This window comes from Aspergillus pseudodeflectus (genome assembly GCF_044049435.1).
Source record: "Aspergillus pseudodeflectus strain CBS 756.74 chromosome Unknown BJX68scaffold_5, whole genome shotgun sequence".
Classification (NCBI taxonomy): Eukaryota; Fungi; Ascomycota; class Eurotiomycetes; order Eurotiales; family Aspergillaceae; genus Aspergillus; species Aspergillus pseudodeflectus.
In genome coordinates, this window is record NW_027263781.1 from 655,176 (window position 1) to 667,768 (window position 12,593).

A 12,593-nucleotide genomic window follows, 5' to 3' on the forward strand; every position below is an offset into this window, starting at 1 on the left:
GAGCGTGTGGACTCAGACTGTGTTGTGGAAAGCGAGAGCGTTGACTATGGATGCGGCTGCGGAGAAACACATGAAGGGAAACGAACTTCGAAGCCAGGGGCCGCAAGCATCCATCCCGATGCCTCAGCGCTGCCCTTCTTATTCGGCCTTTTGAGACGATTTTACACTGGGTTCAAGTTTCGATCGCTCGACTTGTCTGACATCATTTTTCATACGCCATCTGCTCTAATTCTTAAATTGAAAATGTTAAATAAAGCTTCATGTCGAAACAGGTGACACCTGTCACAAGCTAGCTCGCACTCAGCCACCTTATCCTCAAGGGTGCCTGATGGTCAACTCAGTCGTGCTCGTAATTATTTTTGGTGCTTTGGGCACGGAGAAACGAGAGACCATCTGGTCGAGACTCCGTGAAATGGAGATTTGGGGGCTGGGAAACGCCTCCAACGTGATGAATCACAGAGCTCTGCAGGACTCGCAAGATTTGCCTTGCAGTCTGCGCCCATGCTGGCCTTGGATTCGCTGGCAACCGAGTCCTAGGAGCAAACAACGAGTCTGTGCAACTCATGAAGGAAAAAGAAGGGACCGCTCAAACGGACAAAGTATGTAGTATTTATGGTGGTGTATACAAATACAAGCCTCATTTGTGGCGGTGCGTTTACCTCTTCCGGTGTCACATGTTCCTGATCTCGTCCTCAGCAACCAACCGCTCCATGACTTTTCTCTTGTTTTTATTGAAGCACTCTCCTCACACTTGACTTCGATATTCGACTCGCGATCCAGTGGTCGCTATGATAATCTTTTCGACATAAACGCCCAGATGGCTAGCAAAAGGACGCGCGCAGCTTTCGAAGCCGACTTCCAGGCCCAGCAATCACCATACGCCTTCTACGGTACCCCTCTTCCAGCACTCGATGCCGGTACCCGCGACGATGGATCATATGTACCAGTCTGGAAGCAGGAGGTGACAGACGACCGGGGAAGGAAACGTCTGCATGGCGCCTTCACCGGTGGATTCAGTGCCGGGTGAGCCCACGATTCACGGACCCATCTGGACAGCAAACTAAACGTGGTCCTCTACATCAGGTACTTCAACACAGTCGGATCCAAGGAGGGATGGACGCCTTCCACATTTGTATCTTCGCGCCAGAACAGGGCAAAGGATGCGCGGCAACAGCGTGCGGAGGATTTTATGGATGAGGAGGATGTCCGCGAGGCAGAGGAATCGCGTAGGCTACATACCAACGATGACTTTTCTGGATTTGGGTCAACGGCGACCGAAATTACTCGTCGCGAGGGCCTCATGGATGTCTTCAAGGTTACGGGCGAGACGATTGGCGTGAAGCTTTTAAAGAAGATGGGATGGAAGGAAGGGCAGGGCATTGGTCCGAAAGTGAGACGGAAAGCTGATCTAGGGGATTCAAACGCCCGCCCTGGCGCTGAAGACCAGACATACCTATTCGCGCCAGAAAACCCGCCCATGGTCGCTTTTGTGCGCAAAACGGACTACAAAGGACTCGGGTTCGAAGGCGAGGCACGCCTTGGCTCTCGCCAGGAAGCACGCGACGAATCCGATGAAGATGCTGATTCGTTCTTCGGTCGTCGACTCATTACTCAGCCAAAGTCGAAGCAACCGAAGACCAAACCTCGACGAGGAGCATTCGGAGTTGGCGTGCTCAACGATACAGGGTCAGACGATGAAGATCCATACTCAATGGGCCCTCAGATTTCATATAACCGGGTGATTGGAGGCGACAAGAAGAAAAAGAAACCAAAACCTGCGGATGATTCGAAGATCGCATTGAGCTCCTCGAACCCTCTCTTGAGCAACAAACCAATCTTCATTCCGAAGAAGACCATTGCTGCGAAAGGCGGCGCCGCGGGTTTTAGAAAGTGCCACGACGGCCGTCTGCCTCTGGACGGATTTTTACTTGCAGATGGCATTGCCAGTCTTTCGTTAACCTCGGAGAAGAAATATGCGCCCCCCGAGATCCCGAAAGACTGGAAATCCAAGAAGACCCCTTCGACGGAACGCAATGGCTCGGAATATGTCTCTACAGCCGATGCAGCTAGAGCTTCTACTCTGGATCCAGTTTCGCGAGCTGCGCTTCTAGGAGAGGACCAGCTGCCAGCAAAGTCCATCTTCGATTGGTTGACACCCGAGGGCCGGGCCAAGATTGCGAAGCTTACCGGAAACACGAATTTACCACCCGCACTAGGTGAGAAGGCCCCGAAAGGCTTCGAGCTCTCAGAGTCACAAAAACGAAAAGAACTGTGGGATCTTGTCCCCAAACTAGACAAGCTCGTGGCCGTTCAAGCTTTGACGCGCGCCGCGAGCGGTTGGATGCCATACTCGGAGGATGAAGCCAAACGGGTCCGCTACCGGTCGTTTCTTGAGATCCGGGCTGGCTTGCGGGATAGCCTTCCGGACCGCGTCGCGGGATCCAGCACGGATGATTGGGTAAACGAGCTTAACGAATTTGCAAGAGCAGCGGAGGTGTTCAAGCCCGTGTCTGGAGTGATGGCATCGCGATTTACATCTGCGTCTTCTGGCCCGAAAGGTGCCTCGGATGAAGCGGAGTCGAGCACCGATGCGCTCCTGAGTAAGCCCAGCGACAAGCCTGAGGACCCAGCGGTCGCCGCCGCTAAGATTGGCATGTTCGGGCCGATGACACGCACCACCGTCTCCTTCTACCCCACTCGTTTATTGTGCAAACGGTTCAACATCAAACCGCCGAGCCATGTCCAAGTCGATCCGGGCGAACCTTCAACCGCATCGTCCTCGACGGGAACGCGCTTCCAGTCCGCAGGATACCAGACCGATTCTCGACCGCGAGATTTGGTGTCGCAAGAGGTCATGAATCAGCTTCTGCTTGAGGCTTGTGGGGGCGGCGGCCCGCTAGCTTCATCGCGTGGGGACGCAGTGTCGTCAATGCAAGCGGGCCCGGCAGCGAAGCAAGAACCTGTTATCATTGAAGCAGATCGCAACGAGGCGCTTGAAGGCGAACGACCGGGGGAGGCAGTATTCAAAGCCATTTTTGGAAGTGATGACGAGGATGATTAGCGAGTCTCATGTTACGAGAGAATAACTGTACTACCACATGCTACTAGATAGATAGAAAAACGCAAGCATGCCAACGCGCAGAACCCCGCCCAGACCGTGCTTTAATAGCACCCAAGTCATTCGTAGGCTGCGCCCAGCTGGCTTGACGGTCTGGAGCTTACGATTACACGGGAGGTGGTGAGACTGGCTGGCACTGCGAACCACGGAAATTTCACCGATCAATCCTGGTTGAATTTAAATACACCAGATCCCCTCATTTCCCCTCTTCGGTTGCGAAAAAGTACCTTGAGTGCTTGTACGTAGTCCGTGTCCAAGTTCTGCGAGAGATTCGCACTGCCTCACTATTCCATCTGAGCGGCTGCTCTCGTGCAATCATTCCGCCTCTGCATTCCCGCCAGCCTCTTTTCTTCGTACTCTATCCATCTCATGTCACCATAATCTACACAATCCACACCGTAGCTGATGGAGTTGACTCCCTATCAAGATGGCAAGTCTCCTACCTCCTATCCTCAGCTACCACAATTAACAAAAGCAACCCAGGGCTGCTGCTTCTCCCTATCGCGTGACACCCACTACGCACCCCCAACACCAACAGAAGAGCAATCCGCCGCACCACCCCCTCACACATCCTCGCGCTCACCAACCTCCAACTCAAACCTCATCTCCCGTCATACCTACGGCCACCACCACCGCAACAACAACAACAACAGCCATAATACCCGACCCCCAATCCACCCCTCCGCCTCCTCCTCAACCGACCCCTCATACCACGCCAACCCCCGTCCACTAACCGAACACCTCAACGCCCCGATCCGCCCGCATGTCTGGCACAGCAAGCGCCGGCGCTGGACGCGCTCCCTCCTCGACCGCGAACGCACCGAGTTCTTCGAGACCCGCGTAACGGGCCGCCCCGAGGTCTGGGCTGCGCTCTCCGCGGCGCTGACGCTCATGCGCGCGGGCGATCTCGTCACCGCGCAGAGCATCATCGATGCGGCCGGGGTGACGGTCCCCACGGGAGATCTCTGCCAGGGAGTTTATGATGAGCAGGGGGTGCTGTATCGGTTGGCGAGGTGTATTGTCTCTGATCCGGAGAATATTGTTGCTGAGAGGGTTGGTGCGGATGAAGATGGGGATCGGGAGCGCGGTGGGACGACAGACGAGGAAGAGGATGAAGAGGATGATGAGGAAGAGGGAGGGTTCGAGACGGATGATAGGAAAATTGCGCTGGATGAAGCCTCGGGCGATGAATTAATTGGAGACACTGATGGTGGTGGCGCTGTAGAGCGCGAACGCGAGCGCCGGAGAGACGAAAAGGGCAAGACGAGCGAGCGCGATCTAGTCCGTGTCAAGGCGAGGTTGAGTGATAGGGATGGACCGGATGTTATTGTTTCTGTGAAGAAGACGCAGACAGTTGGGTTTATTGCGAGGAAGTTGCAGCAGGAGGTCGGGGTAAGCTGCCCTTTCTTTTCTCCGCAGGCTCGGTCTGTTCAATGGGCTAACACGTGTATACAGATACCGAAGACACAGCGCATTCGCATCGTCTATCTAGGCAAGATGCTTAAAGAGCATACGCCTCTCATTGAGCAGGGCTGGAAGCCAGGCAATGTTGTTAATGCTCTGGTTGTCGCGCGGCGGCCCTCTTCTTGACAATTCCAACCTGTCTGAAATTTCAAACAGAACCCCTCTGCCCTCTCTATAGACAGAGACGAGAAAGGACAACCAGAATTAGGACTGCGGAACACAGACCAGTCTGTGTCTGTTGAGAGAGAAGTAAAAGAAGACGCACTCGCATGCCGCCTACCCAACCAATACTCCCTACCCAAGGGCACATCCTCCCCGATACTCTCTCTCTCTCTCTTGTCCCTGCATCACGACCTACACAGAAGGAAAACTCATCCACGACTCACGATACTCCTATCACGTCCACTCCGAAACGATGGCGTTCTACTACTCATTTATTGCATTTGCACAATACCCACCTTGTCTATTTTTCTCCAATTTGGGTCTGAGTACATTTGGTTCGTTTTAAGTACTTACTGCTTCTGTCGGTGTTACTGGTATGGTGTGGTGTGGTTATCTCTGTTTCAAATCTCCAATCTTGCTGTTGATATGTACGCTTACTGGATATTATTGAGCTAGCAAAGCTTGTGAAGAATCCAGTATTTATTACAACATATATGTACCACGAACTAAATAAATAACTAATCCCCTGCCTGCCCACGACTCCCTCCCTCCTCCTTTCATCCCTCATTAAATGCTGAATAACACAGCTGAAGACTATTTAATACAACCGCCCATTCTCCGCCTCCTTCCCCTTAGGCGTCTCCCCACTGCGCCTCTTAAACACCCGACAAACAACCTGCCCACCCTGCTTGACGCCCCGAACCAGACTTGTCGGGTTCCAGTGCCGGACGCGGAAGACGTAGTAGAGCAGCACCGTGCCCATGATGTTGAAGCCGATGTATGCCCAGCCAATGCCCCAGTTGCGCCAGCGTTCGGAGTAGTCTGTCCTTGGTTAGTTACTGTTTCTTTGATGGTGTGCAGGTGTGTGGTGAAGTAAGACAAGGAGGATACGTACAGATGTTTGAGCCAGCGAGGTACTGGTCCGCGTTGTCGAGAGCACAGTACTGGCACCCTGTTGTTGCGGAGGGATTGTGAAGTGTTCCTGGTGCGGCCTGGAGGAATGCGGCCATGTACTCGCCGCAAGTCTGTCCTGAGGGCGGGTTAAATACGTTCATTTCCTCTGGTGCGCATTCGATAGCTCGCGCGTGCAATCCCGTCGACGTAAGTCCCGAAATGAGATACGTGAGTGGGGACACGCGGTACATGAAGATCCAAAATCCTGGGAGCGCGTTTGGCGGTTGCATGACGCCATTAAAGATGAGGGTCAGCATGAACATGAGCGTTGCGATGGTGCCGCCTGTTTCGGCATCTGGCAAGGCAGAAATGACGAGGGCTGCAAAGGTCGATGTGAACATATAGAATTGGACGATGAATATGAGCATTAGGCCCTGACGGTGCGGAGCCTGGTTGGCGCCGTACACGGGGAAGTAGTAGCAGGCCCAGGAGAGGATTCCGGCGAGGATTTGCCAGGGGATTTCGACCAGGACGTTAGCTATGATGAAGGCGGCCCAGGAGTAGGCCTTGGAGGGTCTTTCGCGAACTTCGTACAGGGAGCGTTGGATGACGAATTTGGGCATTATCCTGTGATTGTTGGTTGGTAAATGGATGATTCTGGTTAAGTAGGGCAAGGAATACTGACTGCTGCACCAAAGTGGAGAAAATAGACGTGAGCATAAAGGCACTGAACAGAACGTCCTGGAATCCCTGCTGAGAGCTACTGGGCTTGAAGAAGGTAAATCCAATGAAAAGCGAGGAGGCAATAGCTAGGATCAATTTCGCCCAGATGTAGATTGGCTCGCGCCAGTACTGTTGGAACACACGCTGGGTTACACGCCATAGCTGGCTGGTGAATGGCATAGCATATTCTTGGTGCGTGTTGTCGTCCTCCTCAGTAGTAGCTGAGCTCCGTTCTTGGTGGATTCGGTCAATTTCGGTCTGGATATCTCTGGCTTGCGTGCTCTCCTTCCAGATAACTGGCCAGTCCTGGGTGGACTTCCCAGAAGCACCCGCGCCGATGACTTCGAGAATATACTCCGCGGGCTGCTTGAATTAGTATACGTTAGATAAAAGAAAAATAAAAGGCAAGGACGAACATTTTCCGACGAGCCACATGCCCGTGCTCCATTGGCTTCGAAGTAGTCGAGTAAGGTCCGAGATTCCTGTCCAATGTCCCCAAAATACACAGTGCGGCCACCCTTTGCTAAGAAAAGCAGACGATCAAATTGTTGAAACAACATAGCGCTCGGCTGGTGAATGGTAGAGAGCACTGCTTGACCGCGGTCTGCTAGCTTACGCAAGAAAGCGCAAATCGACCAAGAACTCTGCGAGTCCAACCCACTGGTAGGCTCATCAAGGAAGATAAGTAGCGCAGGTTTAGCGGCAAGTTCGACACCGATGGTCAAGAGCTTCCTCTGCTCAACGTTCAGGCCCTCGCCTGGGGTACCGACAATGGCATCGGCGAAATCCTGCATGTTAAGCATCTCGATGACTTCCTCAACGTACTTGTGCTTTTCTTCATTGGAAACCGTCTTTGGCTGGCGCAGCACAGCGCTAAAGCGCAGGGCTTCCCTCACAGTTGTGGTAGGGAGATGCAGGTCCTGTTGCTGCACGTAACCTGTTTTCCTCTGGAAGCTGGTGTCCAGTGGTTTCCCATCAACAAACATATCTCCAGTTACAACACCAATAGACACACGTTTTGCGAGTACGTCAAGGAGGGTCGTTTTACCAGCCCCAGAAACACCCATCAGAGCGGTTAATGTGCCTGGTTTGACCCATCCAGAAACATTGTCCAACAATCGGCGCTGACCTCCCTTAACGGGGATATCGTAGCACACATTCCGCCACGTGAAAACGCTGTGCTGTTCCGGAATGGCAGAAGTATCTGCGGCCACTTCAGTAGGTTTTTCAGCCAGTTCAGTATTCACAGGCGGAGCATCCCCTTGGTCTTTCTCGAGATGACGCATATTGGCTGGTAGGTGGCCACGACGAAAAACAAGGAACTCAGCCTTGGAAGACGTCGCAGAGTTGATCTCAGTTGCAACCAAGTAGATGACGGTGAAAAAAATCCAGAAGGCTATCAGAATGCCGAGGTTTCTCCATTCGTGATCGTAGGTATAGCGATATTGCGAGTAGATGTAATTGTCGCCTGAGACAGTCCTTTCTCCGGCCACTGCTCCCCGGACAGCGCAGATAAATGAATCGCCGCTCAGGTTCGGATAGGCAGGAACAAATTGAGAGCACTCGAACCTCCGGCCGTGGAACTCGTTTGCTATCATGGCCTCGAAGGTGTAAAAGACCGGGTTGATCCATCGAATCCAGCTGAACCAAGGGACATCAGACATTTGTGGTGTGGGAATCACAAAACCGGTGTAGATAACAATGGCCAAGACTAGCACTCCAGCCATGGACATTGCTTGCGAGAGTGTCTTAGTCGATGCAGCCAACGTACGAAAGACTGCGGACATGGCGAGTGTGCTGAGGAAGGTGAATAAGAAGAAGATAAAGAACTGCGAGGGTTCATATCGCTGCGAAATATCAGCACAGTCACAAAAGTGACGTAAACCCAACTTACCAAGCCAGCCAAGAAGTAAAAGATAATGTTGAAGACGACAGCAGAGACAAACTTGACAGGGATATCGGAGACGATACCACCAAACGCCTCGGCGAAAGGATGAACAAAGGCGTACGAAGCCTGCTTCTCGACAATTGGGCGTTGATCATATAGCGAGTTGATTTCCGTTATACTGATCAAAGCGTTCATTCTATACCAAGTTAGGTCTATTCCCTGTGTAGTTTGCCGAAAATCCATGCCACTCACAGGACAGCGAAGAACAGAGCAGCTCCTTTGCTTTGAAAGCCAGCAGAAGCGTTTGGTGTCCTAAAAACGTTAGAATCATACTTAACCAGTTATTGTGCCACCATACCCAAAGTAGATTGAACCAATAATGAGAGACATCACAATTCGGCCAATGACTGTCGTCAGCGTAGAAGGTTTATCGTTCCAAATTCTGACCCTTTTAGTCGTGCTCAAAATGTCAGCGGCAGAAGAACATACCTCTGATAAGCTCTGATTGTGCACAGCTTGACTTGCATCGGAATCGAGATAACATAGGGACTCTTGGGCCGGACATGCTTCGCTTGTCTGAATCGCTTAACCTGGCCAAAAGTCTGCTCTGTCTCTCCTCCCACAGGAAACTCCTCGGAATGTTGGGCGATATCCTGACGAAGCTCAGCGAATTGCGGGCTGTTCTTCCAGTATGTCTCAAACTCATCGGGGGTTCGCGGGACTTTGTCCTCCATCCCCTCGCGGGCTTTGCGCTCCTGGGGATTTGTGACGGACGTCAAAAAGTCACCTGTTGTCTGTCGTGGTGGGCAGTACCAGCCCATATTGATGAAATAATCCCTTGCGCCACTGCAAGGACCGAAGTAGATTTCTCTTCCCTCGTATAGGACGATGGCTTTATCGAAGATGTCGTAAATTGCTTGCGAAGCCTGGTAAATTGCCACCGCATGGCAGGTGCCTGCTACGTTGGCTGAAACACGCAACGCTTTGGCAAACTCCAGGGCGCTAGCTGAATCAAGACCCCTAGTACTATTGTCCCATGCTCCGACAGGCGCTCCGGATACTGTATGTGTCAATGGCATGCTAGTAGGATTCGAGGTAGGGCAACTCACGGGCCATTTCGGCAATACTGACAAGGATTAGTGATATTATAGAAGTTTATTTGGGTGGGAGCACTAACCTGACTCGCTTTCTCTCACCACCGGATACACCTCTGATATAGTCATCGCCAACTACAAATCTGTGTCAGCCAGATCAACCTTGAGGACTCTGGTCAGGAAACTTACCCTTGGTGTTGTACGTGTGTGAAAGACCGAAAATTGACATTGCGACTTGAGTAACATATTTGGCAAATTGCTGTCGGTTTGCGCCCTGCAAACGCTTCTCGGGAGTTCTTGCTGCTGCTGCGAATTCCAAGGTTTGTCCAACCGTGAGATGCGCAAAGTGTTTGTCCACCTCCTGGTTATAAAGGACCTCTCCCTTGTACTCTCGCATCATGGTCTCCATCGAGATTCCGTTGTACTGAATCTGAGACCCTTCCCATAGCTTCAACCCATGTAGCTCGCCACATAATGTTTTGAGAAAGGTAGAGCAGCCACTGCCTGGTCGCCCCAAAACGATCAACAGTTCGCCACTCCTGATCAGACCGTTGAAGTCACGTAATATGTGTCTCTCTGGAGCACGACGTGAGAAGACCTCGCGGAGTCGCAAAGGGGCTGTGAAAAAGGACGCCACGGTATCCTGGTACTGCAAAGCAGACCCAGAGCCCGAAACGTTGAGGTTCTGAAAGGAGATTCCAGTGGAAGCTGGTCGCGGGACGCCCTCCTTGTCCATCAACTTCATCATCTTGCGGGCCCATTTATAATGATCGAATTGGTCGCTTTTAGGATCAAATGCGGGGTCTTCGAGGGCCATCTCATCGACCGTATCCATCCTTTGAATGCCCTTGCCGCTGGTACCAGAGAACGATGTAGTGCGTCCAGGAAAATTCGAGGCAATGCGAGTTAACTCTGCCTTCCCCTCTGGGTTAATCTCCTCAAACAGTACGGTGTCATCTTCGTATGCCCGCGAGTTCTGTCGGGAACGATACTGGTGCTGGGATTCCTGTATCTCATCGTGTTGAATTGAACTCGGGTCAGAACTGGTATCGGCTTTCTCGTTTTCAGCCATTTCGGCGTGAGTCCCGGCAACGAAGCTGCCAGAATATGTCGCTATGGATTAGAACTGGGTCCAAAGGAAAGGAAAGAATGGCCGGGCGAACCCAGCAGCTTCCCAGGTTTATGTGGTCAACCGCGTAGGGTGACTCTGAAGGAACGTAACGGTGCGCTCCACAGCAAAAAGCAATAATCGTCCGAAGAAAGAGGGGAATCAGGATCGATTTGGAATAAATATTTGGGACGGAATTGACAGCATGTCCGGGACAGCTCTTCTGGCACAAACCGTGGTTGCGCATCCGTTGGACTTCAGGGATACCAGGGCTGCGATTTGCCAGGACGCATCGTGATGTCATGATTAGGGGATTCGTTTGTGTAACAAACAAAAGAAGAAAAGAATGTGGGAATAAAGAGACTAGGCGGGATACAGACGTCGAATGAGAGCATTGCGGATGCATCCCGGATGCGGCATTGAGCCCTTCCATTGCAGCGTTAAGGTTGCGCTGCCTCGATAGTCGCTCACAGGCCGGTTCACCAAGGCACAATAGTCGCTCGCAAGCCCCATACGGATCCAGATTCCAGGTTTCGGCTTTGGAGCTGACCAGAATCACCTGGGCTGGGCTTTTCCAGGGCTTTTCCAGGACCCGAATCATCCCTGCGCCGGCTCCGAGTTTCCTTGATTCAGATTCCAGCTGCACACAGGGCTGTTGACAAGCTCCACCAGATGATCGTAGGATCACCACCAGACAGCACGCCAAGTGGCAGGCTATGGCAGCCTAGCCCCTAACTATAGATACTCCGAATAGGAAAGCTTGCTGGATCGAACCATTTAATAGGTCGCCGATTGGACAGCCGGGCTTCAACACCACGATGCCCACAAACTAGGTAGAGATCAAGGATCGCCAATAAAACTGTGCTGCCAAAAGGTCGACCTCGCCGTATCTCCTGAGTACACCATAATAGGTCGGAGGTTGTAAGTTCCTCGGTCGTTCAGTTTAGCTTCTCCATACTAGATCCAGCATGATCAGCATCATGACGCTAAAATGGACTGTACCCATTGGGCGATGCACTCTCTAACCCCACAGATTCACGTGCTCTCTGCTGGCCGAGAATCATTTCCGGGCATTAAACGCTGAATCAGCGGATCTAAGACTTGAGGTGCAAATCACGGCGGAATTAACCCATTCCCGGGCGCGGATCATTTATGCTGCTTTTAGTGCATTCGGATGTTGTGTTGGCCCGCCAGGCGGAGTCGAACTTGTGACTTGACATTACATCGACAACAGATGGAATAACAATAATGACATTCATTCTTGTTTTCTTCCTCGGTTAGAGCTGAGGTTCCGTCCCGTCTACCCAGGTCCGGTAGCAAGATCAGCTGTAAGCATTGCATATCCCAGCTCTGCGCATCCGAATCGCAAGATATCCCAAGACACACCAGTCCCTCCAGAGTCCAGCCAGGACCGACCCACTGGCAATGCACTTTCGAAAATGACTGCGCGATTCCAGCCCTCTCCCGATTCCAAGGCTATGCCGGCATTTTCCCCAGACAGCTCATACCCGAACACATTGTGCACAGTGAAGATAACGATTATTGCTCAGACTGAGGTCGATTCTATTTCGAGCCGCGTTCACCGACCACGTCATGGTTCTCAGATCAAGGTCAAGCTCCAGATAAAATCGCCGCTGCGCCACGCAATACTTACTCCGAAGTAGTAGCGGGGTTGGGAGTTGCCTTGCGGTCCGACGATATATATCTACGTAACTTTGCCCTGCTGAGGTATACTAGTACCGATTGGCCCGACATGGGGAGTCAAGCACTCGTCGAGGACCTTGCTCCCGCCAAGAGATGTCCCCAATAGTAGAACCGGCCTCGTTGATTCCCTTGACGTTGGTACTGTTGAAGACTCGAGTCGGCGGAACTTGGACGTATCCCATGAGAGTTTAAAAATCTTAGTAGTGTTAACACAGTTGGATATGCTCTCTATCCCTCAGAAGAACGGCTCATAGAGCCCAGACCTGGAGACCTCCAATCCTCCATGAAGGAATCTCTCTGAGGTAGCGATATTGAAATTTCAATCCAGTGGATTTGTCTTCACTTTCCTTTGAATTTTCAGTCGCATTTCACTTTCAACGGAAAGTTCAGCCGTAACTACCTACGGAGTACGGCAGTACGCTACTAGTAAGCTTAATG

The 12,593-nt window shown here is 51.9% G+C and overlaps 4 protein-coding genes across 4 annotated transcripts; 3 read left to right on the forward strand and 1 right to left on the reverse strand.

Annotated features, from left to right (window-relative positions):
* The first annotated feature begins 255 nt into the window (after positions 1-255).
* On the forward strand, positions 256-712 carry BJX68DRAFT_163947 (uncharacterized protein). The gene has a single exon (XM_071036922.1). The coding sequence runs from the start codon at positions 329-331 to the stop codon at positions 605-607; it is 279 nt and encodes a 92-aa protein (XP_070903457.1). The 5' UTR covers positions 256-328; the 3' UTR covers positions 608-712.
* BJX68DRAFT_228305 (putative G-patch domain protein) lies at positions 256-3,309 on the forward strand. Its single transcript, XM_071038833.1, has 2 exons — positions 256-1,023; positions 1,084-3,309. Exons 1-2 carry the CDS (start codon positions 818-820, stop codon positions 3,059-3,061), a joined length of 2,184 nt encoding a protein of 727 aa, XP_070903458.1. The 5' UTR covers positions 256-817; the 3' UTR covers positions 3,062-3,309.
* On the forward strand, positions 3,310-5,277 carry BJX68DRAFT_228306 (uncharacterized protein). The gene is made up of 3 exons (XM_071038834.1): positions 3,310-3,548; positions 3,602-4,510; positions 4,574-5,277. Exons 1-3 carry the CDS (start codon positions 3,546-3,548, stop codon positions 4,706-4,708), a joined length of 1,047 nt encoding a protein of 348 aa, XP_070903459.1. The 5' UTR covers positions 3,310-3,545; the 3' UTR covers positions 4,709-5,277.
* An 18-nt stretch (positions 5,278-5,295) lies between these two features.
* On the reverse strand, positions 5,296-10,590 carry BJX68DRAFT_163960 (ATP-binding cassette transporter). Its single transcript, XM_071036923.1, has 11 exons — positions 9,533-10,590; positions 9,427-9,478; positions 9,359-9,375; positions 8,739-9,309; positions 8,608-8,691; positions 8,502-8,561; positions 8,256-8,445; positions 6,778-8,208; positions 6,324-6,724; positions 5,640-6,265; positions 5,296-5,566 (listed from the first exon to the last, which is right to left on the reverse strand). The coding sequence occupies exons 1-11, from the start codon at positions 10,413-10,415 to the stop codon at positions 5,343-5,345; spliced, it is 4,539 nt and encodes a 1,512-aa protein (XP_070903460.1). The 5' UTR covers positions 10,416-10,590; the 3' UTR covers positions 5,296-5,342.
* Positions 10,591-12,593: the final 2,003 nt, after the last annotated feature.

Coding starts and splice junctions, on each gene's coding strand:
- BJX68DRAFT_163947 (XM_071036922.1), top strand. CDS start 329: ATGGTCAACTCAGTCGTGCTCGTAATTATTTTTGGTGCTTTGGGCACG.
- BJX68DRAFT_228305 (XM_071038833.1), top strand. CDS start 818: ATGGCTAGCAAAAGGACGCGCGCAGCTTTCGAAGCCGACTTCCAGGCC. Junction 1,024..1,083: donor ACCGGTGGATTCAGTGCCGG/GTGAGCCCACGA, acceptor CCTCTACATCAG/GTACTTCAACACAGTCGGAT.
- BJX68DRAFT_228306 (XM_071038834.1), top strand. Junction 4,511..4,573: donor AGTTGCAGCAGGAGGTCGGG/GTAAGCTGCCCT, acceptor ACGTGTATACAG/ATACCGAAGACACAGCGCAT.
- BJX68DRAFT_163960 (XM_071036923.1), bottom strand. CDS start 10,415: ATGGCTGAAAACGAGAAAGCCGATACCAGTTCTGACCCGAGTTCAATT. Junction 6,266..6,323: donor TTCTCCACTTTGGTGCAGCA/GTCAGTATTCCT, acceptor CAACAATCACAG/GATAATGCCCAAATTCGTCA. Junction 5,567..5,639: donor CCTCGCTGGCTCAAACATCT/GTACGTATCCTC, acceptor AACCAAGGACAG/ACTACTCCGAACGCTGGCGC.